The following is a 26,982-nucleotide window of genomic DNA, read 5'->3' as shown; positions in this document are numbered from 1 at the left end:
CCCACCCCAGGCAGGGGGACTCGGAGGGGTCCCACCCCAGGCAGGGGGACTTGGGGGGTCCCACCCCAGGCAGGGGGACTTGGTGAGGTCCCACCCCAGGCAGGGGGACTTGGGGGGGACACCCCCCAGGCGGGGGGGACCCACCCCAGGCAGGGGGACTTGGAGGGGTCCCACCCCAGGCAGGGGGACTTGGGGGGGTCCCACCCCAGGCAGAGGGACTCGGAGGGGTCCCATCCCAGGCAGGGGGACTCGGAGGGGTCCCACCCCAGGCAGGGGGACTTGGCGAGGTCCCACCCCAGGCAGAGGGACTCAGGGGGGGTCCCACCTCAGGCAGGGGGACTCGGGGGGGTCCCACCCCAGGCAGAGGGACTCAGGGGGGGTCCCACCCCGGGCAGGGGGACTCGGGGGGGTCCCGCCCCAGGCAGGGGGACTCGGGGGGGGGTAGATAGAGGCTGCGTCCTTCCATCATCTTTATGAGAACAGAAAACTAAGACGTTTCTAAATGGGCTCTTAGTTCTTCCAACAAATAGAAATATCATTTTCTTGTAGCGTTAAGGCGATTGCAATTGGCACATCGTCAGAACAGATTGATATTTTTCATGACCTAAGAGTTTCTCAAATTAGAGTTTCATTATATTATTTTTCTTTATAATTCTCATTTCAAATGAACAGAATCAAAGGAAAAAACAGTGAAACACTTGTGAGCCCTCCTAGCGGTCCACTTATGATGTGGGCTTCTGGCAGCTGCCTGCATTCTCGGTTGGTTCTGGGTGTCCTCTTGGCTGAAGAATGACCGGTCACCCCCAAAGCCAGAAAAGTGTGAAACAAAGTTTGTTGAGGAAGAGGAAGGTGGGTTCACAGAGGAGGAGCAGGGTATAGGTTCAGAGAGCAAGATACGTCTGCCTTAGGTGAAGAATGGCCCCTCCCCTCTATTTCGACAAAGGCCTTGCTTATGGTTGGGGATTCTGCTTTATACCACCTGGATGGGGCCACCTTGTGGTTCAGAGGTCACCTGGGAACCACAGAGTCTTACTGTGCATGTGAACCTCCCACGAGCCTCTCTGAGAGCTGCAGTGCAGTGAAGTTAGCTTCAGGCTGTTCTAGGTCCCCTGCAGATTCTGTGGACCTGTGCTGCCTGGCCCATGGGCTAGAGTCCTCTGTGTTCCTTAGTAGGTGGTGGCCAGCTGGCTTCTGATTTCTGGATTGGCAGGGTCTGCCCTCTTCCCCAGGTGTGAGCAGCTGCTCAGGACAGGGTTAATGTGGGCAGCACCAAGATGGGGCCCTGGGAATTTCACCCTTGTCTTTTTTCCCTAGAAGAGCTGGAACCTGATCTACCTAACAGTTTCATACTATAATTAATAAGAAATGTCAACAAAATGATATAATTTCTTCCATGGGAGGAAATTTGGGCTTTAAGTCTGTTTATGATGTTCCCATCAGGTAAGGGATGGGAAGCACAAGTCCCACCTATTTTCTGCTTTCCCCAGAAAAGCCCACGTTCTAGCTCACCCTTTCTGACGTCATCGGTGAGGCCGTGAGTGGTTGTCTCTGGTGTTGGACTCGGGTGCACCTCACAGCCCAAGGGCTGATGCCCTGCCTTGCACAGTGCAACAGGGAGGCCTCGGTGGGTTACTCCCATCAGGTGTTGAAAATGGGAGGCGTCACTACAGTTGTCCTGGCCCGGACGAAACACCTGCACAGAGCACAGTGTGTGTCCCTGTCCTGGAGCCAGCTTTGCTCCCTGCCTCAGGGATGGGCACTGTGCTGTCCTGGCCACCTGCTTCTCTCAGCCTCCTGTTGCAGTTTTCATGGCGACCACATGAGGCACTGGTTCTATCCTTTCTGCAGAATCTTCCTGCCAAAGCAGCATCTTCACGAATAGCAGCAGGCCTGAGGGGGACTAAGACAGTAAAGGAGGAGAAGCCAGGAGAAAACCAACATCTAGACGGCAAGGTGGGCAGCTGGGGGTGCCCAGGTCCGGACCTGCCTGTGTGCTCTGCACTCCTGTAGGCCAGAAGTTTCTAGCAAGTTTGTTTCCAGTAAATTAAGCAATACACTCTGTGAGAGGGAAATTTGCTTGTTGGTTTAACATGGTTAATAACTGTAGCCTCAAGTATCTCTAGCCCCTGTGTCTTACCCGGAGGGGGCTTCAGTGCTTGAAGGATGCGTCTGAGGTGCTGGCTGTGGTCACGGACCCAGGAAGGGCTGAGAGGACTCACTGCCTCTGGTAGCATGGGCACCTGGGAGCTCTGTCCAGCTGCTTGTTTGACTTAGCAGGTGGTCCTCATTGAGCCCATTTAGAAATCAGGCTCCTCCTCATTCCTGCTTTGCTTCAGCTGTGACCAGGTAAAGGTGGATTTACACCCCCACCAGCAGACCAAGCATGCGGGTCAAGAAACTTGCAGTGATGGCTTGAATTCAGTTAACTGCCCTTGTCTTCAGTGCAGTGATCATGCAGGTCTGCCCTGGGAAAGAGAAGCCTGTATAATGTAAATGCCTGATCTTACCATCCCAGTGAGTAGGTCTGTGAGACACAAGTTTGGTCCTTTATTGGCGGAGTAAGTTGATGGATGAGTCAATCGCTCCACCTTGGGGAAGCCTCCTAGGACTAGACACAAGAAATAGATAGCCCAGCATGTAGCCCTCCTGGGCACCTCCCTTCCTCCTGCAGTGAAAATCGTCCTGTTGGCCACGTGTCCCGGGCACCCCACCTCACTCCACATTCCCCCAGATCTTGCACCTCTCCTCTCTCGTCTTCACTCTGTTTCTCCTGTGTTTTGTGTTGGACATACTAAAATTCTCTGCTTATTTGTCTCTTTTTTATAATATAAAGTTCAAGCATTATAGCTGATTTTATGATTTTTTTTATGTGGAATGTTTAAAAAATTAGTAGTGCTTTTTCACTCTGAGAGGCGAGTGGTTCTTTAAACCATGTTGAAGTTTTTATTGTTGGTCAAGAATTCATCCTCTAACGCTGGGCTGCACCGACCCAGCTGGCCTGGGAGGGCCGCTGCGTGGCCAGCAGGTGGCGCGCTAGAACGCTCTGTCTGCTGGACACAGAGGGTGTTGTCAGAGCTGAGCACCAGTGCTCCTGCGCATTTTCTTAGTTGCATTAACTCCTGTATTTACGAGCTACGGTTAAGTGTAACAGTATGATATAATGAACAAAAACCACATTTTTGCCTTTTAGAATTTTTTTGTTTGGGTTTTTTTAGAGACAGAGTCTTACTTTGTTGCCCTTGGTAGCGTGCTGTGTCATCACAGCTCACAGCTCACAGCAACCTCCAGCTCTTGGGCTTAGGTGATTCTTTTGCCTCAGCCTCCCAAGTAGCTGGGACTACAGGCACCCACTACAATGCCCAGCTATTTTTTTGCTGCAGTTTGGCCAAGGCCAGGTTTGAACCTGCCACCCTCAGTATACGGAGATGGTGCCCTACTCACTGAGCCATACATAGGTGCTGCCTGCCTTTTAAATGTTTTAATGCATTTATATTAACTCTCCAGATCGTGAGATAATTTCTGTCAGTTTTTTTCCTTTTGCTAATCTTTACTTGAGTAATACTTTGAATTTAAAGACAATGCCATTCTTTTCTGTATTCCTAGTGTAGCCTTATGCATAGGGAATTACGTATCTTCTGTTAATTGAAAAAACTAAATCTTTGGAACAGAGTAGAACAGTGTGTGGATCAAAAGAACAGGATGGAGAGGGGGGGTGTATTGGGGTAACTTTTGCTCAGTGATCCAGCCTGATGGTGAATGCCCAGCACGAACTTTTGAAAACAAATCATAACTCTTATTTACTATTTATAGCCAAATTCAGGGATGAGGATTTGCAATGGATCAATTTAGTGAATTTTTTTTTTTTTTACAAAAACATAACAATTGTTGCCAACAGCGCCGTTCAGGCAACAGCCACACAACGATTTGAATGGGAAAAGAAATAATGAAGCCGCAGTGATCATGCTTTAAATACTGACGGCTTTTCATCTTGGAAATTTTCTGTTTCTATAAAGGTGGGGCAGGCACTCAGCGGCGGCGGAGGTACAATCATCACCCTCCCCAGGGGCAGCGAGGAGGAGGCTAGTGCCGGTGAGAAGGCGGTGACGGGCACGGTGGCTCTCAGTGGTGGCGTGACCAGCAAGCTACGTCAGAGCGGTGTGTACCATGGATCTATTTGTCTGCTTTCTTCTTAAGGCCAAAACTAACCCAATTACCAGGAAAAATGTGGTACATTCACACCCCCTTTTCCCTGTGGACAGAGCACAGGCCTGAACCAGGCAGCCTTTCTGCAAACCAAGCTATTCTGGTTCCTTGGAACACTTCAGCTTCTGGAAGCTCAGGTTTCCATGGCAACGTGAAGGAACTGCTTGCACCCCCTCCTGGCTGGGAATTCTCACTCTATGGCTTAGTGAGGATTTGAAGCCTCTGTAGAATGTGGTTACTAACCAGGACCTAACTCACAAGATGGTCTGAACCCTGATCTGTGTAGCACCCTGAATAGAGCCCTAACTCAGAACTCCTCAGAGACAGAAGGTAAACAGAGGCTGTGTGTGAGCTGCAGGACTGGCATTAGCTTGCCGCAGAGTCAGGCAGAGTCAGGAGGGGACGCCGGGACAGGCTGTGACAGGAGGCACCCGCCCTGTCTGCTGCCGTGGGAGGGGCTGAGTCCTAGCACGTTGCACCAGCTGTGCTGATGCAGCAGCACATCTACCAGTCTCATCAGGCTCTGCATCTAAATAAATCAGGAAACAGCTATTTTATAGGCCTGAGTTTCAGCGGGGGGGGGGGGGCAATGCTTCCCTCCATCACAGGGACATTTGAAATGCAGTTGTCACGGCTGGAGGTGGGGTCAGAAGTGCTACTGGCATCTAGCAGGTGGGGGTCAGGGGTGCCTCTCAGCACCTCTAAGGCACAGGACTCCCCCCCCACTCCAACAGAGAATTATCTCCCTCGATTGTCAGTAGTGCTGAGGCTGTGCAAACCCCTCAGGGGTACTGTAGGGATCGAGGCTTCTGCCCTGCATGGACTACTGGGGGCACACTAAGGACTCAGCACCTGATCGCTGCTGTCAACACTGTGGCTGTGACTGGCAAAGTGGTGCTGTACTGGGGAGGAAGCAGCCGGTCGTGCTGGCTGGGTCCCCGGATGCTCGGGAGCTGTGACTACGCGGGGACCCAGTGGGACCAGCCGGCTCCTGTGTGTGTTAGTGGAGGGGGCGGGAAAGCAGATGCTTCGGAGTCCAGGTCTCACGGTGAGCTGTCCAGGGTGGTGGCCACTGTGCAGGGAATTCAGGGTATAACTCGATTCTGATGTAAGGAGACCTAGGAAATTAATAAAAACCCTTGGAAATAACGTGTAATAGGGGACAGGGAGGTGAGGGCAGGGCGGCAGGAGTCTTCAGCCCTGAACATCAGCAAACTGGGTCCCACCTGCTTTCTTCTTCAGGCTGATCAGATTTTCCCCACACTCTGGATAGAAACACAGGGGCACGGGACGGGGGCGTCCCTGGACACCTGCAGAGCTCACTCAGGTTCTGTCTTCTGTGTTTGTTGTGACGAGAAGGAGCGTCTGCTTATGGCCCCATGATTTTATTCCCACTAACGTCTTCTACCATCCCCAAGGGTGGGTGGTGTCAGAACGTGGAGGGTGGACACCTCAGGGGCATCCCCAGGACACGCCCATCCCTGGCCTGCGTTAATCCACATGCTTCCCTGTGTTGAAGACCCCAGTTAAAGGGTGGGCTGAATCCTGCCCTGCCCAACAGAAGAATAGGAGATGGTGGTCACATGACCCACCGTGGCCCTTTCAACTTTGAATCCCACCTTTTCCTCACCTTGGGGTAACAAACCCTTGTTTCTTAGCCACACTTGGGGGGTGTAGAGCGGCAGAGAATGTGATGATCTCAGAGTATGTATGCCAAGGCTGAGACGGGGGAGGACGTCCTCCTTTCAGAGGGCGTCTGTCCACCAGGGAGCCTCCTGTAGGTGCCCTGGGTCCATCAGTTGTCCCTGGTTTCCAGAGGAAAGCTGGTCCATGGGGGAACCAGGGGTTGGTTTAAGAGTCCCTTAAATCTCAACATGACGTTTTGCCCAAACAATTCAACTTCATCACATTGTGTTCTCCCTGCATCTCTCGTGCCTCCCCTCTGTTCCTGATGGCAGAGAGGCTGTGGCCACTGCACAGGACCAGCATGGGGCAGCCCCGGCTCTGGGAGCTGGGCATGCCTTGAAAGGCCTTCCTTCCATGTTCTCCCTTGGGAAACAGGCACAGATACTCAACCACTTTTTATTTCGGTGTCTTTGTTTTTTGTTAAATTTCCCTTCTCTACCTTCTTGGCTTTGGTGCCAGGGTTCCCTCCTGCACCTCCCTCTGCCCTTAGTCGTCCTTCCTCAACTATTGGAGACCAAAGGTCACAACAGTGTCAAACTCCATGGTAAAGTGAGGGGTCCTGAGGCATCGTGCGTGGATATCCCTTGGTGTGGACGGCACCTGTGCGATGGGGAGCTGATGGCAGTCCTGGCCTGAGAACCATGGGGCTCCTCTCCTACACCCAGACCTGGGTCAGCTGCAGACACTGGAGGCTGCTGAGCCCTGGTCCAGGCCTCAGAGTCTTCCCAGGAGAGTCATTGAGAGCTGCCCCAGTGTCCAGAGATCTCTGCTGACCAAAGTCCCGGTGTCTTCACTTTGGGGACTTTGAGGACAAGCATCCTTCCCTCGCCCCTGTGCCAGGCGTTGACAGACAGGCCAGGGCTCTCCCACCTGCCAGGAGGTGCCTCTTCCATCTGCAGGAAGTCCTTTGCTAGATTAAATCCAGGTTCACATGCTAACACAAACCGCTCCCACACGGAGCCTCTGGTGCTCACAGATTTACTAGCATGCAGTGAGCAGACCGTGCACAGCTGCCCAGTCATTCACAGGCCATGCAGCTCCCTGACAAGACAGGTAGATGGTGCGCTGTGAACTTGGTGTGAGTGGGGCCTCTGCACGTCTGCTGCGGAGGCTGGCCAGTGAAAACATTAGGGTCAGCAGACACTGAGCTTTTAGGCAAGTTCTCCCGGGCAGCAACTGTCCTCATAAATCCGAGCTCAATTAAAATGCAAGTGTGCTGATTCCTATCAGCCCTGCTTCTGCCTGTGTCTGCAAATGCTGCGGCCTGGATGCCCCGCCGAGCCACCCAGCCTGGCAGTAGTCTGCCTCTCAGCTGTGCGGCACTGGCCTATCTGTGCACGTTCCCACAGTAGGGTCAGCTCCGGGTCCTGGACGCCAAGTTCTGAGGATCCATCTGGACACTCAGATGCTGCCCTCCAGGGAGATCCAGGCTTTCTGGCTTTGTGAATTCACTTTATCCTACTGCAGCCTGATCTCACCTCTCTTTATTTCCCATCCCTCTTCATGAGAATGATTTGAACATCCTCATTCCGAGAGCAGGGCTTTCTGCTGGGCTGAGCCTCCCACATAGGGCTGGGGATTTCTCAGCTCCGTCCCCCTCTGGAACATCACTCTGTCGTCCAGCAGGACTTTGAGGGGGATGGTAGCCTTTAGACTGAAGTTTCCAGGGATTGTTATGAGAACAGCTTGTGCTCCTAACATCCTCTCGTACCCATAGTTCTTATCATTTGTGTAAAATTGTGGCATTCCCGTCTTCCCGAGTGCCCCCCCCCGCCTCGTTGAGACCAACAGGGCCCTGACCCTCAGTTGAGCTTTGTGGCTCCCCCAGAGCATCCTGTGCTGAGTCAGGTCTTCAGGGAGCCAGACCCTGGCACTCAGGCCACGTGTCCCACAGCTGCTGTGCTGAGGGAGGGCCTGGCCAGCTGTCACCTCCGTGGCCTCAGCCCTTTATAGGTCTGGCTACCAAAAGCCTTCTGGGATGTGGGCAGAACCCAGATGGCTGTGACAGAGGGCAGAGTTTAGACCAGAAGATCAGCCCCCTTCACAGACGTTTCCCTGAGATGCAGCTGCAGACACCTCCTAATGTGGAAAGGCCACAGCACTTGGCTCCTGCCACAGAGAACCTGCTTCCCTGTGGGCCAACTCCTGCCCACTCCCCAGTGGTGTAGTCAGCACTGAGGGTGCTGAGTAGGCGGCCTCCTGCCCACTCCCCAGTGATGTGGTCAGCACTGAGGGTGCTGGGCAGGTGGCCTCCTGCCTACTCCCTGTTGGTGTGGTCAGCACTGAGGGTGCTGGGCAGGTGGCCTCCTGCCCACTCCCCATTGGTGTGGTCAGCACTGAGGGTGCTGAGTAGGCGGTCTTCTGCCTACTCCCTGCTGGTGTGGTCAGCACTTAGGTTGCTGGGCAGGTGGCTTCCTGCCCACTCCCTGCTGGTGTGGTCAGCACTGAGGGTGCCACCACAGGATGATCGGAGATTGCTTCTTGAAGAGAATGTGTGGGGACCAGTAGATGGAGTCATTTACGTCAACTCTCCAGCAGTTATAATTTCCATGCAAGTCTTACTTGTAAACGAGGCTGAAAGAAGGCTCAAGAGAACGATATTTTGAACTGGATTTCATCCTTTATTTCCTTCCTCTATTTTAAGATGTCTAATCATGACTGCAAAACAAAATTAGGAAAGAACTACACCAGATTTCACACACAAACTCTCACTGTGGTGACATCGCTGGGGTGGGCAATTTCTGCAGCAGGAGGTGACTTCAGAAATGGTAAATGTCAGCTCTGCAGTCAGCCGCCCGGTCCTCACTGGGTGACCCCCGCAGGCTGCCCTCTGCGCCTGTGTCCTCATGGGTAGTGTGAGCCATACACTCTGTCCAGGCCCCCGTGGGCCACTCTTGTGGAGGGCTCAGGCAGACACTGGCCATTCCAAGCTGGAGAGCTGGGAGGCGTCGTTGGTGCTGGGCCCATCAGTGTGGGCACCTGGGCTTCCTTACATGCCCACGTTCTGTCTGTGACAGAGGGTGGCTGCTCTGACCCTGAAGCCATAGTGATATTTCCTAGACTGTTCTCAGGACATTGTACCTGGAGTTCTGTCAGCCTGTGAAGAAGCCTGGAAAATGAGGGATTTCGTAAAACCAGAGTCCCCCTTTCAGCATTTCTTGGTCTTGGCTGTGCTCCTGTGAGGCAGGTTCTTCTGAAAAGGGTGAGACAACGTATGCTCATCATTTCATAAATGCAGGTCACCACTGACACCTACTCTCATGGACTGTGAACGAATATGTTCTTTAGCACACCCTCTGGGGTCCATAACAAGGAGGCTTTGTTGTTGAATTTTAACTTGGGTCTTTAAAAATTGAGCAAAAGGGTTACTTTGCCCCCAGTTGAATTTACAGTACCTGATAAGATCTACGTGCCAGCCAACACACTAGGCAGGTCTAAGACCAGCTATAGAACTTGTGACTGTGTGAGTTCCCAGGTCCTCCTCTCTGAAGAGCAGGTGATTTCTTGGTGCTGACTGTGGCTGAGAACCCGTCTCTCTGGGTCATCTTCACTGTCCTCATCATCCAAGTCACCTCTGAGCCATTCTGGGCCCCACTGTTCCTGTCATAGGTCCTGAGAGCCAGCTCCTTGCTACAAGCCTGTCACACTAACTGTGACCTTCTTCCCAGCCTCTGAGTTTTAGATACGTGTGTTTATTAATTGTAACCCCCAGGAGCCCTGAGGCGCTGTGCAAGCATTCTCTGCAGCAAATCTCTTATGAACTTTGGAGTGACCTTTGGTCTCTGTATCTGTGTAACCCTCTGTCCCTAATCTTTGCTCCTTACATGCTCTGCCCAACAGTCTGTGTCTGTGGAAAACATTCAGCGTCTCTGGATGTTATGTACGTGTGCAGCTTTCTGCCTGACTTGGGCAACGGGAACGGCTAAGTCTGGCTTCTTCGACAGAACAGAAGTAACTTCTCACTTCCTAGTCAATCTGAAAGTGACCCGCTCTGGGCTGACTCCTGGATGTGTGACACGTCCTGTGTGAGGTTATCAAGTGTCCTCCCAGAACCCAGCAGATAGCTTTGATCTTGTCTCCGGAGCCAGTTCTCACCTTCTGAGAGGATGTAGTTGTAACACGATCTCAGTTGTGGCAGCATCAGGTAGCAGCGGGTGGGATTTGTGAACTGCCAGCAGGTGACGTGCGCAGCACCCAGCTCCTGTTCAGAATGCAGGGGGTGATTTGTTTAACTGAGAAAAGTGCATTGCTCCACTTTCATACCTTTAAACCAAAAAGTCATTTGGGAATTATTTAGGAAGTATTTAGGTACTTCACGACCTTGTTGTTTCCAATCAGCTTGAGGTGGGTTAGAAGTGTCCTCAGTTTTTCAAAACAAAAAAGGTGAAATTAAACAAGGCCGAACGTTCCTGAACTAAGATGAAAGCCGTCCCTCGGGTCTGATCCGCAGGTCTAGCCATCTGAAATGTTAAGCGGTCATGTTTAAGCAAATTGCATAGGACGAGTCTAAGTTCGATCCTGATTCTAATTTTCTCACACTCAGAAGATTGGCCCTTTTTCTCTCTCCAGGTTAATTCTACATAACTTAGACAGAAAAATGGCAAATATTCCCATTTTCAGCTTTATCTGCTAATATGGACATGTGAGACGGTCAACTCACCCAATAGCTCTTGGGTCATGCTCCTCAATATGTGTTGGCAATTATTTTTATTATAATTCGGTTCTAAGTATTTCCTATTTGTCCCGTCCTGCGGGACACGGTTATTCGGGGGGCGAGGGGGACCCAGCCTGTAAAGAGAATGGGCGAGAGAAAGAGGAGGAGGCCAGGCAGATTTCTTGTCAAGGCCTCATTTAATGGGTGTAACAGATCAGTTTTTATAGTATTCAGAGAAGACAAGAGGTGGGGGGCAGAGGAATGCAGGAGTTAGAGCTTGCATCAATCTCCTGCTGGGAATGTAAACGATGTGTCTGAAACATTTTATGGCTTCTCTGGGAAGAACAGCTCCTTGTCTGATAAGGGAAAAGCAGCTCCTTATCTGATAAAGGTTAGCATACTCCAGACAGTGGGGATGGGCGGCCATCTGGCGTCATTTGGCTCCCGACACCTATTTTCACTCTAATTCTTTTCTCTCCATGCCTTACTTTTGGAAGTGCCGTGAAATTTAAGAAATGTGTAATGTTTTTTAGTTTGTGATTGTTTTTCATTTTAGTGTAGTTGCATTACGTCAAAACCTGAGCCTATATTATCACGTTTCTCTGAACCCGGGTAAGCCTTACTGTAAGGTCTAGTTTATCATTATTTCCCCCCAAATGTTCCATACGTGCTTGAGGATACTATGTAAGGTGCACAAATCTACAAATGCCTTTAGAATAAATGATTTTTAGCCAATTTTCTTTATATATTCTATCTTCTTGTTAAGTAAGATAATGAGAGAACTGTGTTAAAAATCTCCCATTTGATTATAGATTTATCAATATTTATTTGTTTTCTTTTTGGAAAAAATTTGTATTTATTTTTTTTTTTAGAGGTGAGATCTTGCTCTGTCACTCAGTTCAGTAGTGGGATTATAGCTCACTGTAGTCTCTACTTCCTGGGCTCGGGACATCCTCTCGCCTCAGCATCCCGAGTAGTTGGGACTACAGGCTTGTGCCACCATGCCTGCTGTGAACTCACATAAAACTGTAAACCCCCCCAGCCATCTGAATGGACCCCTTAATTTACTTACTGGATCACTTAAGTCTGGGTATATGTCCCATGGCTTGACTCTGCTTAACAGAGTTCCTTAGCTTAAAACATTCCAAACTTTTAGATTAACTTCATTTCTCTAACCAATTACAAATCAAAGAATATTTAAAACCACCTACAAGTCCCCTCCTTCAAGACGTCCTGCCTTTTCAGGCCAAACCAATGTACATCTTCCAGGTATTTGTTTATGATTTTATAGGCAATTTCTGTCTCCTTGAAATATAGAAACCAAACTGTCACCCAGATACAGTGGGATGACGTGCCCAAGGCCTTTCCTGGGTGTGGCTCTCTGGGCCATGGCCATATAGATGTGGCTCATAATAACCTTCTTTAAATTATTTCACAGAGTTTGAGCTCTTTTCCATAATACCAGGTACTATTCTTCTTCCTTTTTTTTTTCTTAAAAAGACTTGCTATGTTGCTCAAGTTAGTTTTGAATTCCAGGCCTCAAAGGATCTTCTGCCTCAGCCTCCTGAAGAGCTGGGATTTGGGGCGTGAGCCACCGTGCCTGCCTTCAATATTTATTTGTAATCTTTTCTTTCTAATGAACCATCTTCTTTTGTGTAATTATTATCCTGTGCCCCTTGTATTGTCTACCTGTGGTACTTTCTGCTGTCAGTCCGTCAGAGTGGGAGGTACAGAGGCCTCTTTCCAATCAGCGTTTTCCTGCTTGGTTCCCAATCTTTTTCTTTTGCTATTTCTTAATCCCTATGTGTGTGTTCTTATAAGAAACAGAAACACTAAGAAAAAAATAATGACATCTGAAAATGATTTTTCTTTTAACCTGAATGCTTATTTCACAAATCAAAAGTATATCAATATATTACTGTTTTCCCCAAGGCACTCCGTAGACTATTTTAATTCTAATTATTCCCTTCCAATATTTCATGCCTTTGTGTCTTCTGGCAATCCGTGTTTTAATTCTAACTTGATTTTTACCTGTGATGTGGTGGACCACACTGTCCAGTGCCTCCTCATCTGTGGCACAGTGGACCAGGAACAGGTCCACAATGCCACTGGCTGTTCTCCTGACCTTTCTCTTTTTGTCCTAATATTTCAGCCAATGCTATTGTGTATCTCGTTAAGATTTTTACCTGCACAATTCATCACTTAGGCGCTGACTAGATGAATAAGCACCAAGTGGGTGCAGGAGCAATTATTTTCTTGAGTGACATCCAACACACATTGGAGAAACATAAATTATACCTGCCAGGTTGCAGAGGCCATCCATGAGAGGGATGGATTAATGTGAGTTTAGATCTTTTGAAAACGAAGAGTATTTTATAGACCACTGTATCTTATTTCTGCTTAGAAGGCTTAGGCCTTTTGGACTCTTTGTATCTCAGCGTGTCCGTGTCGAATGCCTCTGACCACTGAGTTTTCTAGCAGGAATCATAAGTTCTGTTGTTCTTGAACATGTTTACTGTGTCTTCAACACTTCCACCTCTGATAGATAGTTCAAGAACAGTGTCAAATAGAAACTCCATTGTTTTCCACGCTGCCGACTTATAGGTGTGACTGTGTTGCAGGAATATTTTTGTAAATTCACACCAATCAGCAGACTCGTGCACTGATTACGAGGCAGTTCCGACTTCAGTGGTCCTCAACTGTTGGTTCAAAGAAGAGCCCCTAATTCCGGGCTGTCTCATTAACACCATAGGAAAATGATCTTTCACGGTTTTGTGCTAAAAATCATTATAAGGGACAGAATTTTTCTTCAGTTGTCAGAATATTTTGTGCTGCCTTTTTTCTGTCAGCAACTGCCAACAGGTGATAAAATTAATTAAGAAGAAAGTTAAAAGCATACATAGAAATGAATCAATTATCTTTAATTCAGCAGCTTTTCTTTTTTTCAAGTCATGCACAAATAACTGTGCGTTCAGGGTGGTGCCTGTGGCTCAAAGGAATAGGGCACCAGCCCCATAAAATGGAGGTGGTGGGTTCAAACCCAGCCCTGACCAAAAAAAAAAAAAAAAAAGAGTAACTATGCTTAACAGTAGTTACTTAAAAAAAAAAAAAAAACAGCTGTGTGTTCACACCATGCATGCACTGTAATTGTAATCCAGCCTGTAATCAAATTGGACATGGTACAGCAGTGTTCCAGCAGGCTCCACAGTGAGCCCCACAATGTGCCAGCTCTTGTACAAGGTTGAAAAAAATTGCTGTTATCAGTCCCTTCCCTGGGCTTCTGGGGAAGCTACTGTAGAAGGTGAATTATGGTTCTCTACTATGATTTATTATCTTGCCTATTTCATGAGTCAATATGAATATAAAAGTAAATATTTAAAATGATAGTGGGGAGCAAAGGTGTTCAGGGGCAGAGGTCACCTGCTGTGGGGTTAATGATGGACCTTTGACCTCAAGCCCAGGCTCGGAGTCAGGGAGAGTATGGAAGGGAAAGGAAAATTTCAGCCAGGGAGATCATTTGAGCCTCGTTGAGAGACTATAAATTTTATGTTTTAATAAGATTGAGGAGATCAGTCTGTCTGAGCAAGATATTCAAATGTAAATAAAAAATGATAGAGTCGGATGCAAAGGTGCATCTTTAACATCAGTCTTCGTGGAGTGTGTATTAGTGTGTTCCAGCTGCCATAACAAACGTCCTAGACCAGGCGGCTGGTCAACAACTGAACTGTATTTCTTACGGTTCTGGAGGCTGAGCCCGAGATGCAGGCAGCAGAGACCTGATACCTGGTGAGGTTCACGGATGGGTCACGGACGGTGCCTTCTTGAGTCCTCCCATGGTGGAAGGGCCCGGGGGGCTCGGGGGATCTGTTTCATAAGGGGACTCGTTCCCCTAGTGAGGTGAGGGCTCTGCTGCCCTGGCCCCCTCACCTCTCAAGGGCCCCACCTCCCACGTTATTGCTTTGGGGATTAGGTTTCAAGATACGAATTTCAGGAGGACACGATCATTCAGAGCAGGGCAGAGTGGATCACACAGACTCTACGTGTGGAAGAATACATTGACCAAACGTGCAAATAGCTGTGTCTGTTTTTATGTCATGTCTGGAAGAGTGAAAACATCAAATATAATATATTCTTGGATATTCACACAATGTTTTTACTTGTTTTCATATCCGATGTTAAGTCCTTGAACTTTTATATATTATGCATAGGGTTGTCAGATTTAGCAAATAAACATTCAGAACTCTCACTTAAATTGGAATATCAGATAAAAACAAATGATTTTTTTAGCATAAATATGTTCCAGAAATAGAATATACTTATGCTAAAAAATTATTCATCATTCATCTAAAATTCACATTTAATGGGGCATTTTGCATCATATCTGGCAACCCTGATTATAACCTCATGATGTGAAAATAGTCTTTTTACAAGTTTCATTAGTATTTTATAGATTACTTAGATACAATATGTTTATAAATCAGTTCAGAGTACTATACATTTAAATAACATATTCTGCAGAAAAATCCCACCCTAATGTCTCCAGAGAAATCGTGTTTCCAGATGGGACAGTGAAGCATCGTAAGGGTGGATGTGAGGAGACCTTATTTCCTGATGGGACAGTTCTAAAAGTGGAACGGTCAGTACAAGTCAGACATGTGTCTGAAACAATCTGAATTTTTGGTTTGTGTGGGGTTTTAAAAAATCATTTCTTTAGATCAGTGGTTCTCAACCTTCCTAATGCCACGGCCCTTTAATATGGTTCCTGTGGGTCATGATCCACAGGTTGAGAACTGCTGCTCTAGATTAATTCTGATTTTTGCAGAAGTGTATTTGTATAAACAGAATAATAGAAAATAGTAGCATTTACTCTAGACGTTTTGTCTCAAGGCCTTGATCTGAATCCCTTTGTGGAGAACATGGGTTTAATCACTGACATTCAGGCATTCATTCCAATGACATGGGTCATGCTTGCCTGGTGACCCCAGAGATAACTCCAGGCTCAGAGCCTGCCTCCCCCAGCCCTGCCATGTTGTCCAGAAGCCTGAGTCTGTCGTGGCACAGATGCAAACAAATATGTAAGACACACCAAGAAAGGCGTCTCAGATTCACTGTTTCAACATTAGCATGTGCAGAGGCTGAGGACAGGGAGTCCCCTGCACGGGAGGGCTGCTCAGGCTCCACAGCTCCACACCAAGTCCCAGCGTCTGCCGAGCCCATAGGCTGTGTCCCCTCACTGCCTGCTCTCACTTCTGCCCTGAGGGTCACAGCCCCACCTGCTGCCACACTTGCAGTCCTGGACACAGCATGGCCATGTCACAAGGGCACTCACTTCTCCCCAACAGGAATGGTGACAAGACCATCGTGTTCAGCAATGGCCAGAAGGAAATCCACACGGCCCAGTTCACACGGCGGGAGTACCCCGATGGCACCATCAGGACGGTGTATCTCGACGGCTCTCAGGAAACCCGGGACGCCTGCGGGAGGGTCAGGGTCCGAGGCAAGGCTGGACGTGTCTTCCAGGACAAGAGGTGGGTCCTCTCTCAGAGCAGCTGGAGGCCAGAGCCACCTGTGAAATTCCAATTGGAGGTTAAAACTAAAAAGGCATCAGCTGCCCCAAATGACGCCTCCGCATGAGCCCCCATCTGGGAGGGAGGGATGTCTCTCCCCTCCTTAGGACAGTGGTTAGGACTGGCCCTATCGAACGGCTTGAGCCCAGGAGGGAACCATGACTTCCTCTGTGCAGGAGCCTGTTCTGACATGGACGGCCCAGGAGGGCGGAGGATAAAGCTGGGTCTCTGAGTCCCTCCCCCTGTGCCCGGCCCATCTCTGGCCCTGCTCACTCTGGAATTAAATTAGTTCAGCCTGGTCACTCCCCTCTGGGTACCAGCACCCTGTCTCCTGCTGGGGCAAGTCACTGCACCCCCAAGTCGCCTCCTGAAACTCTTGACGTTTTAATCCTGACATAACATCTCGACCGCCCGTCACTCACTGCCTCTGTTTTTTTTCAGGCTGCCTAGCAAATACAAGAGCAAATGGGCATCTGACTAATTTCACACTAAAATGTAGACTCCTCCAAACACGGTTTCGGAAAGAAATAGTTTCTTGAGACTCTTATCAGAAGATGTATGTTTGTTTAATTTTTTTCCATATGCACTCATGTTTTTATGTGAAGGAGATAAAATTGATTGTAATGCCAATGACAATTTTAAAGCTAAGATATATTGTGCGTGCATTCTTGTAGCCCTGAATGTTTTGGTAATGCTTTTTAAAGTAACTCTGGATTAATGTGACTTAAAGTGAAGGGAAAGAACCCCGCTGCCCGGATGCTGGAGGGGCCTTTCCTTTTCAGGTGACACCAAACCAAGGCAAGGTCATTTGTCAAGTGTGACCCACGAAGCTAGTCCTTCATGAAAAACCGGCGGGGTGCCTGGAAAGGGGCACGCCGCTGCTGCTTTGGTTATTTTGCATCAGTTCATACTAAGAATTGTCATCAAAGCCAACAAAACAAAACCCTGCTCGACTGAGTAAATGGACCGGTCAGCAGGCCACGCTCAGCTGCTGTGATCTGCGTCAATTGTGACCGCAGTGCACCCTCAAACGGGGATGGGCACAAACTCTGTGACCAACAAGACGACTCCAGCTTGAGCATCCTGCCGGACGCACCACATGGCTGTCCCTTGGACATACTGGGATCAGCGCAGGCTTCTGAAGACGACATCTCGTATCAATTGCCAAACAGCTAGAATTTACTTGTAGCTCTTCACACACTCCTAAAGGCTGCTTATCGGATGTGCGATCCAGTTATGTTTATGAAATTAATTTTGAGAAGGAGGTATTTGCAAGCAGTGAATAAGCTGACTTTGTGGATCAAAAGGTGGCTGTGAGAAAACCACGGCCCACCATGGCCACAGTGGATAAATGGCTGGGAAACAAACAGTATGAGTGCAGGGAGGACGGTGAACCACACGCGGGCTCTCCCAGCTGGTCCCCTCGGGCCACGTTGTGTCTCCACACATAGCAGCACACACCTGACCTGAGAGCCTGGCCCGTGGTCCCCACACTGCCTAGGGGCCTGCAGGGAGGGGAGCACAGTGCTGCCCACACACCTGGCCTGAGAGCCTGGCCCGTGGTCCCCACACTACCCAGGGGCCTGCGGGGAGGGGAGCAGAGTACTGCCCACACACCTGACCTGAGAGCCTGGCCCGTGGTCCCCACACTGCCCAGGGGGCTGCGGGGAGGGGAGCAGGGTACTGCCCACACACCTGACCTGAGAGCTTGGCCTGTGGTCCCCACACTGCCCAGGGGGCTGCGGGGAGGGGAGCAGGGTACTGCCCACACACCTGGCCTGAGAGCCTGGCCCGTGGTCCCCACACTGCCCAGGGGGCTGCGGGGAGGGGAGCACAGTGCTGCCCACACACCTGACCTGAAAGCCTGGCCCGTGGTCCCCACACTACCCAGGGGCCTGCGGGGAGGGGAGCAGGGTACTGCCCACACACCTGACCTGAGAGCTTGGCCTGTGGTCCCCACACTGCCCAGGGGGCTGCAGAGAGAGGAGCAGAGTACTGCCACAGAGTCACCTCTTCATCTAGCGCAGGGCACAGCTACCAAAAGGCCTGGGGATGGAGCCTTCTTCACTCTGCCGTGGACTCCTCTGTCTTTCCCTTTCCTATAGAAACCAACTCCCACTTCAGAGCAAGCACCCAGGTTTCATGGCCATCTGGCCAGCATGCCCCTTTGTTTCCAAGGCCAGTACCTGACAGAGACCCTCCCATAGGTCAGCCCTGGCCCCATATGAGTCCTGACCTCTGTCCTTCAGAGGCCAGCGTGGCCATGCTCCTTCCAGAAAGCCCTTCTTTGTCCCCCCTACATGCCCTGACAGGGTCTCCATGTGCTCCCTGGTCCCTGCCACCCTCCTGTGCTACCCCAGGGACCTGGTCACCCATTCACCTTTCCTGCAGCCCAGAGCACATGAAGGGTAGGCACGGCCGTGTCCACTTTGGGCTGTCCAGTTACTAGAAGAGCCCCCAGCAGGATCTGTAATAAACGAGTGAGGGTTGCTGATAACATGGAGAGGGTCAGCACAAACTCTAAATGTTGCTGTTTCTTTAAAGCAGAGGAGTTTCAACTGGAGGGTTGCTCTCCCCCAAATGAACATTTTATCAATGTATCAGATTCACCTTTGCAACTACTTTTCCTTGCATATTAAAAGATTGATTCTTATTAGATGAAATTTACTCAAATAGTTTAAAAGGCAAGCATAGATTAAGTGGCTGATTCCTTTGAACAGATACCCCTACACAAAAGTAAACCCAACAACTAAAGTTCTTATCTGTTTACACACCTAAACTTTGAACCTACCCTACGGATGAGTCATTTCTTTACTAGTCTATGATTAAATTTTATACTTTCCCAGAATTATTACTGTAATTTTACTTTGTGGTCATTTTCACCTCTTGCCCAGCCTGAAAGAACAAACTCCCAAACCCTCAGGCCTGTGCAGCACCACGTGGGAACTATGTTATTCGAGTGGTGTTTTTCTCCCACAGTCCACGGTCGCTGGACTCAACTTTTTACAGTTAAGCTTGACGTGCTGCACTAGCATTTTCACATTTTTCAGTTAATGCCATTCACAAAATTTAAGTTGTTTGCAAAATCATATCAGGGCCACATTATAATTATCCATCTGGTGTGTGGGGTTGCTGAATGTAGCTCTTACGTTTTAAAAAATGGTTTTGTGGGAGCCAAACTAATTAACTCAAGTCACAAGTCAAACTACCTCCTTTTTGCTGTTTATTCACGACAATGGGCTGCCGTATACCAAGGACCTTATCATACCTAGGTGTTACAGCCCACATCCTGGCCCCCTCCCCTTGTCCCACTAGCCCCCTTGTGCACTCAGCCCACATCCTGACCCCCTCCCCATTTTGCACTCGTCACTCGACTCTGCACTCGCCCCACTTGCAACCCCCTCCCCTTTTTGCACTTGTCACTCCACTCTGCACTCCGACCCCCTCCCCTTTTTTGCACTTGTCACTCTACTCTGCATTCACCCCACTTGCGACCTTTATCCCTTCCTTCTCATTCACTCACCTGAGACAAAGATGACTCATCCCTAAGCCAATCAACCCTGAACACTACCACCCTGTACCTGTCAGTTTAGGACAGACATGGTTTATCTACCAATAAGGGAATGGGGTGGGATGGTCTAATGGGAGGGGAGAGGGAGAGGTATAAAGGAATTGTCTGAATAGTCTGTAAGGGCTGCTCCCACTTTTTCTTAAAGGGCAGCCCAGGCTCTGAACTTAAATGAATAAAATTCTTCATGCCTTTGCAGCGATGTTCGGACTCTCAGAGTGGTGCTTGAATTGAGTCTGGAGGTTAACAGTTTCAGCTTTTAAAAAGCTATTCCTAAGAATTGTGTATATTTTGCAAAGACTTAAACAGAAACTGGTACAGGCTACTGAAACTATTCCTAACACCAGCTGCAATTCCAGGCACTTTGTGATGTGCCGTACAATCACCGCTCAGACAGTGTAACTGGCTACGTTCTGAACACGAGCTGTGCGTGGCAGTGATTTATCAGTGTGCATTTTAGTTCCCACTGCTAAGTGCCTGCCCAACAGGGCCAAAAAGTAGCCAATTTTCAAAATTTTAGCCTGTCAGAAAAAAGCTGGAATAATCCGAAAATGGGCCGTGTTCTTTTGGCCCCTCCTCATAGCAGGTGAGACTGAGGAAGTTCTTCTTTTCTCTGGCTCCTAAAGTGGGAGGTCCAGCAGCCCGAAGGGGAAACCCAACCCCAGTGGCTGGAGGAAGGAGACAGGCCTGAGCAGGTGGAGATGGGGACACCTCTGCACCCCCATCGAAGGCCTCAGGGAGAACAGACAACAAACCCCCTTGCCCCAGGCTGGTCTGAGTCTGTTATTTCAACCCAGCGTGTGAGGCCATCCTGCAGTAAGGCCCCCTGATAGATGAACTCCAGGAGAGGCTGCCACTGCTGACAGTGATTTCAGATGGATTGGCAGGGGACATCCACATCACAGCAGGGGATCTGGGGAGAGGGCTGGGATGTGGGAATCCTGTTTTGAAACAAAATGAATAAGGACCATCTTCTTCAATTTTCAAATACCTCAAGTCCCCAGAATATTTTGCAGACTCAAAGATCCCACCCACCTTTTTAGCTCCTTGAAACAATCCTTTGGCTGCCAATTTCCTGGCCCCATGGCTGAGGTGGTTTCTGTTTTCCTGAGTTTTCAGGTGTCTTTAGCATACACTTTGAAAGATTTCAGGCAAAAAGAAACCCCGTGCTCCCCACCCACTGTCCTGAAGGTCCCAGGGCCCCTGCGGTGGCCTCCTCTCCACCCTTCAGAGTTGTCCTGCTGGTTTTACTTGTGCTGCCTGAGGTTTAGTTGTGCTTGGAGGGAGGGATGGAGAAATGACCACTGTCTCTCTTCCTAGAAGGGCAAGTCCAAGGGTTTCTCAGTAACCACCGTGCCCCTTAGTAGGTCCTCTGACTTTGCCACAGGTCCATCTGTCCTCCCTCAGGAAGGCTGTTTCCAGCTGATTCTCTCCGTCCCCTCTGTGCCTCACGCAGACTCTGAGCAGGTGAGGTCCCCTCTGATTCTCTCCGTCCCCTCTGTGCCTCATGCAGACTCTGAGCAGGTGAGGTCCCCTCTGGTTCCCTCCATCCCCTCTGAACTTGGTCTCCTTTGAACTTCTCATGTGAGACCATTATTAATTTAGCATTATGGGCCCACATTTCACTGTATGTCAGAGACCACACAGGTCTGGCACGCTTTCCTGACAGGTGGCCGAAGGCTGTTCTTGCCCTTAAACTTCAAATGCTCACATAAACCCATCTTTTCCTAAGGACACATGCTTTACGCATTGCTATAAGATTGACTTTTATACCCCAGGAGTCATTAAAACCCGGCCCATGATGAAGTAATGAGTATTTTTAAAAATTGAGGAGAGGGAAATCTCATCTCTGATTTTCAAGTGATTCCACGGGCTGATTTAGTCTCGCTGGGGTGCCTGAGCATCTGAGGAAGAGGCAGGCCCCTTGACTGGAGAGGCCAAATACTTTAAAGTAGGAAATTCACTGACATTTATAGTCGGAACCACCTTGATGTGCTCCTATTCCTACTTGACTTGTTTAGACATTTCCGGGAACAAGGTTAAGAACTCATCAAAACAATTGAAAGCTTTAAAAAATGTAAATGCATGAAAACAGTCAGGGAGCAAAACGCTCACCGTGGGCTCGTGTCTCAGCCTCCTGGAACCCTTTCTTTTCTCTTGACTTTCTTGAATTCCATCCCAGTGAAGCAACGGAACTGTCAGCTGTTCCAGAAGCCCTCCCTGTGCACTTGAGTCACAGAAGGTAGTTATTACCTGATGTTGACAGTGACCACCTCCCACTGCTCATCCTCATTCTGAGAGTTTGGTCTTGTCTATCCTTTTTTTTTTTTCTTTTTGAGGCTTTGGGCTGAAGTGCAGTGGTATTATCACGGCTCACTGTAGGCTTGGACTCCTGGGATCAGGTGATCCTCCTGCCTCGGCCTCCCAAAGTGCTGGGATTACAGGTGTGAACCACCATGCTCAGCCTCATTTTAAAAAGTTTTTAATTGACAAATAATGATTATACCTATTTGTGAGGTAATATGTTGGCATTGTGGAATGATTGAATCAAGCTAATTAACATATCCATTAATCCACAAATTTACTATTATTTGTGGTGAGAACATTTAAATTTCTTTTAGCAATTTTGAAATAATACAATATATTATTATCAACTATGGTCACCAAGTTGCACCACAGATCACTAGACCTTACTTCTGTCTGAAACTTCATAGCTTCAGCTATGAAGGGTCTGCACCCCAGCCCGTGGTCACAATTTTACCCTCGGCCATAGAGTCTGTGGGTTCGACATTTTTTGATTCCACATGTAAGTAAATTTATGCAGTATTTTTATTTTCTGTGCCTGGTTTCTTCACTTTGCATATAGTGTGCCAGGTTTAACTATGTCGTCACAATGATGGAATTGCCTTCTTTCCCCAGGCTGAATAGTCTGTCGCTGTAGATACGCACCACGCTTTCCTTACACGTGCCCCTGTTGGGGGACACAGGCTGCTTCCATGTCCTACCTGTGGTGGCGGCTGCTGCAGTGAACACCCAGGGCAGAGAATGCTTTGACCCTCTGACTTCATTATCCTCAGATAGACATCCAGAGGTGGGCGTGCTGGGTCGTGTGGTAATTCTCCTCTTAGCTTCATAAGGAACTTCCCCCCTGTTTCCGTGATGGGTGATCAATGGACATTCTCACCAACACTGTGCCAGGGCTCCCTTCTCTCCACCTCCCCACTGGCACTTGTTTTCTTTTGTCTTTTTGGTGACAGCCATTCTAACAGGTATGAGATGATATCTCCTTGTGGCTTTAACTTGCATTTCTCTGATGGTTAGTGATAATGAACATTTTTCATATATACTTGGCACTTGTGTGCCATCTTTAGAGAAATGTCTGTTCAGGTCCTTTGCCCATATTTGTTTAGGTTCCTTATCTATTTATAATAATAGGCATTTATCAGACATGTCGTTTACAAACCTTCCCCCAGTCTGTGGCTTCTCCCTCCACTCTGTTAATTGCTTCTTTTACTGTTGAGAAGCTTTTTTGTTTGATGAAATCCCATTTGTCTATTTTTGCTTTTGTTGCGTAGGCTTTGGGGTTCATGTCCTGTAAATCACTGTCAGACCAATGTTGGGCAGCTTCTTTCCTGTAGTTTTAGAGTTTCAGGTCTTTTGTCTAGGTCTCTAACACGTGTCGTGTTGATTTTTCTTCAGTGTGTGAGATAAAGGTCCAATTTCATCCTTCTGCATGTGGGCATCCACTTTCCCAAGACCATTCATTGAAAAGACTGTCCTTTCCCCACTATGTGTTCTTGGCACCGTTGTGGAAGATCAGTTCACTATAAACATGTGTGTTTATTTCTGGGCTCTCCGTCCTGTTCCATTGGTCGGTGTGTGTCTTCATGCGTGCCATGCTGCTATGACCACCACCGCTTTGTAACAGGCTCAAAATCAGGCAGTGTGATGCCTCTTCCTTGGTTCTTTCTCCACCAGTATTGCTGTGGCTACTTAGGGTCTTCTGTTTCACTACACAAGCATAGGCTTGTGTTTCCTAGTTCTGTGAAAAATGACATAGCAATTTTGAGGGAAATCACATTGCATCTTAGATTGCTTTGGGTAGTTAAGACATTTTAACAATAGTTTTTCCAGTTCATGAATGAGGGATAATCTTTTAATTTATTTGTATCATCAACTTCTTTTATTAGTGTTTTAGAGCTTCAGTATACAAATTTTCACCTCCTTGGTTAAATTTACTCTAAGTATTTTAAATTTTTTTATGCTGTTATAAATGGGATTTTTTAAATGTCTTTGTCAGATAATTCATTGTTAACATACAGAAACATGATGGATTTTTGTATGTTGATTATATCCTGCAGCTTTGCTGAATTCATTTATGAGCTGTAGCAGTTTGTGGGTGGTCTTTAGGGTTTTTTATATTACGATCTTGTTATCAGCAGAGGCAATGCTGTGTCTTTTCTTTCTTTTTCTGGCCAAGGTAGTAGAACATTGAATAGAAGTGGTGAAAGTGGGACATCTCTGTCTTATTTCTAAGCTTAGAAGAAAATCTTTCAAATTTTCTGTTGATTATGATGTCAGCTATGAAATTCGGATATGCGGTCTTTACTGTGTTGAAGTACATTCCTTCTATGTTTAATTTGCTGAGAATTTTCATTATGTAAGGGTATTGAAGTTTCAAGTGACTTTCATGCGTCCGTGAGATGATCAGATGTTTTCTGCCCCTCACTCTGTTACTGTGGGGTATCACATTTATTGACTTGTGTTTGCTGAACTATTCTTGCATCTCAGAAAAAGTCCACTTCATCCTGATCCTTCAGGGTGCTGTGGAATTCAGTTGGCTGGAGTTGTGTGGAGGACCTTAGCAGCTATGCTTCTCAGGGCCTATAATTTTTCTTTTCTTTATCTTTGTCTGGCTTTGGTATCAGGGTAATGCTGGTCGTTTTTTTTTTTTTTTTTTTTTTTGAGACAGGAGCCTCAAGCTGTCCCCCTGGGTAGAGTGCCATGGCATCTCAGCTCACAGCAATCTCTAACTCCTGGGCTCAAGCGAGTCTCCTGCCTCAGCCTCCCAAGTTGCTGGGACCACAGGCGCCCGCCACAATGCCTGGCTATTTTTTGGTTGCAGCCGTCATTGTTGTTTGGCAGGCCGGGCTGGATTCAAACCTGCCACCTTAGGTGTATGTGGCTGGCACCTTAGCCGCTTGAGCCACAGGCGCCGAGCCGGTAATGCTGGTCTTATAAAGTGAGTTTGTAAGTATTTTGTTTTCTTGAATTTTTTAGAGGGGATTGAGGAGTATTGGCATTTGTTCTTCTTTAAATGTTTGATAGAATTTAGCATTAAAGCTCTCAGGTCCTGGACTTTTCTTTGATGGGAAGTTGTATTACTGATTCAATCTCCTTACTTGCTATTATTGGCCTGTTCAGACTTTCTATTTCTTTATGGTTAAGTCTTGGTAGGTTCTGTGTGAAACTGTACCAGTTTCTCAGGTTATCTAACTGGTTGGTGTATGATTGTTTACGACCTCCTCTGATGACCCTTTGTATTTCTATGGTTTCAATTGTAAGGTCTCCCCTTTCATTCTGATTTTATTTATTTGAACACTCTGTTCCCCCCAGTTTGTGAAAGGTTTGACAACTTTGTTTTTCTTTTTTAAAAACAACCTTGTTTCTTTGACCTCTTCTCTCATTTTTCTCGTGTCTGTTCATTCACTTCTGCTCTGCTTTTTGTTATTTCCTTCCTTCCACTAATTTGGGGCATAATTTCTCCTTTTTTTCCTAGTTCCTGGAGATGCACCATTTGGTGGTTTATCTGAGATCTTTCTTCCTTTTCAATATAGGCATCTATTGATATAAATTTTCTTTTAGAACTACTTTCTCTGCATCTCATAAGTTTTGGAATTTGTGTTTCTGTTTTCATTTGTCTCAAGGTATAATTTGATTTCTATTTTAATTTCTTTGACTGACTGTTTTATTAGGAGAATTTTGTTTAATTTTTATATATTTGGGATTTTCCCAAAATTCCCTTGCTGTGATTTCTAGTATCATTATGATCTGTAGAGAAATGTGATATGATCTTGATCTTCTTAAAGTTGTTAAGACTGTTTTGTGGCCTAACATCTGACCTACCCCGAGGGACGTGCTATGTGCACTCAGACCAGCGTGTTCTGTGCTACTGGGGAGAATGTCTGCAAGTGTTTTTCAGGCAGGCCCAGATGATAAATGTGTGGCTGAAGCCCCAGGTTTTCTCATTGATTTTCCATTTGGAAGATTTTCTGCCTGTGGGTAAAAGCCAGCGTAGGCTGGTGTCCACAAAGACTCGTTACGGCCCTGAGCCTCAGCCCCTCGACTGCTGTGCACACCTAAGGTGGTGGTGGGGATTGGACTGTCCAGCAGAATAGATGAGAGACTAGTCTGGGAAACATCTAGATAGAGCTCAGCAACTTAGAGACGGGATATAAATAAAGCTAGAAAGCAACTGACCACTACCCTCCAGCTGAGCTGTCCGCCTGCCCAGAGAACTCCTGCTCTGTGTTTAGTGCTCCTGCCTCAGTGCTTCACCTGACAACTTTCTTCCTTGAACAAAGCACTGCCTGTTTAAGCAAAGCGTGAAACTGTTACCTTCTCACCTTTTGCTTTGTGTTTGAATGCCCCCCAGACCCCTAATCAGAGGCCTTGAATATTCTGCTTGAGAGGGCACCTGCTAGATAGTGTTGTCTCTCTCAAGTCAAAAAGCTGTATGTGTATGAATTTCTCCTCATCTTCTCTCCCCCTGTCTGTCAGACCCTCAGTGGTCGGATAAAGTCCCTGCTTCAGGGAACTCCCAGTCCACTGTGCTGCGGCCCAGTTCCCAGGTCTAGACAACTGTCCATTGATGGAGCTGGAGTCCCCTCCTGTCACTGCATCGCCTGGAGTCCCTGCTGTTGGTGTCACTCTGAATGACTAATCTTTAACAAGGTAATTTTGACAAAATGTGGTTGATTAAAAAGTTAACTCCTGGCCTTTTTGTGCTATTTTTGCCTTAGAATTCTTAAAAATGTGAAAATAATCTTGTTCTTGTGTTTAAATAAACACATCGTGTGACTGTAAGAAAGTTCATCCAAACACCAGTGTTCTTTCAGAGATCTGAGCAAGCAAAGTTATAATCACATAACATAATTTAATCCCTACCTCAGCACGTTACATCTGTAACATCAGAGCTGTGACACTTGTATATACAGCCAGGTCTTTGGTCCCTGTGACCCTGTCAGGGACTTGAACTACTGCTTTCTCTGGGGTACGAACCCCTTGGTTTCCACAAGTCTGTG

General features: G+C 47.8%; 1 protein-coding gene across 1 annotated transcript in view; it reads left to right on the top strand.

Moving 5' to 3' along the window:
* The window catches only part of LOC100961862, a 24,389-nt gene extending 7,103 nt beyond the window's left edge, over positions 1–17,286 (top strand). The window contains exons 3-6 of the mRNA XM_012806703.1: positions 4,014–4,155; positions 15,062–15,179; positions 15,886–16,071; positions 17,130–17,286. Coding sequence (XP_012662157.1) covers positions 4,014–4,155; positions 15,062–15,179; positions 15,886–16,071; positions 17,130–17,286 — 603 coding nt within the window. The remainder of the gene's footprint in view (positions 1–4,013; positions 4,156–15,061; positions 15,180–15,885; positions 16,072–17,129) is intronic.
* Positions 17,287–26,982: the final 9,696 nt, after the last annotated feature.

The sequence above is a fragment of the Otolemur garnettii genome, unplaced genomic scaffold (genome assembly GCF_000181295.1).
Source record: "Otolemur garnettii isolate 467f Iridium unplaced genomic scaffold, OtoGar3 scaffold00056, whole genome shotgun sequence".
NCBI classification, from domain to species: Eukaryota; Metazoa; Chordata; class Mammalia; order Primates; family Galagidae; genus Otolemur; species Otolemur garnettii.
This window is presented reverse-complemented; position numbering and strand designations above follow the sequence as displayed.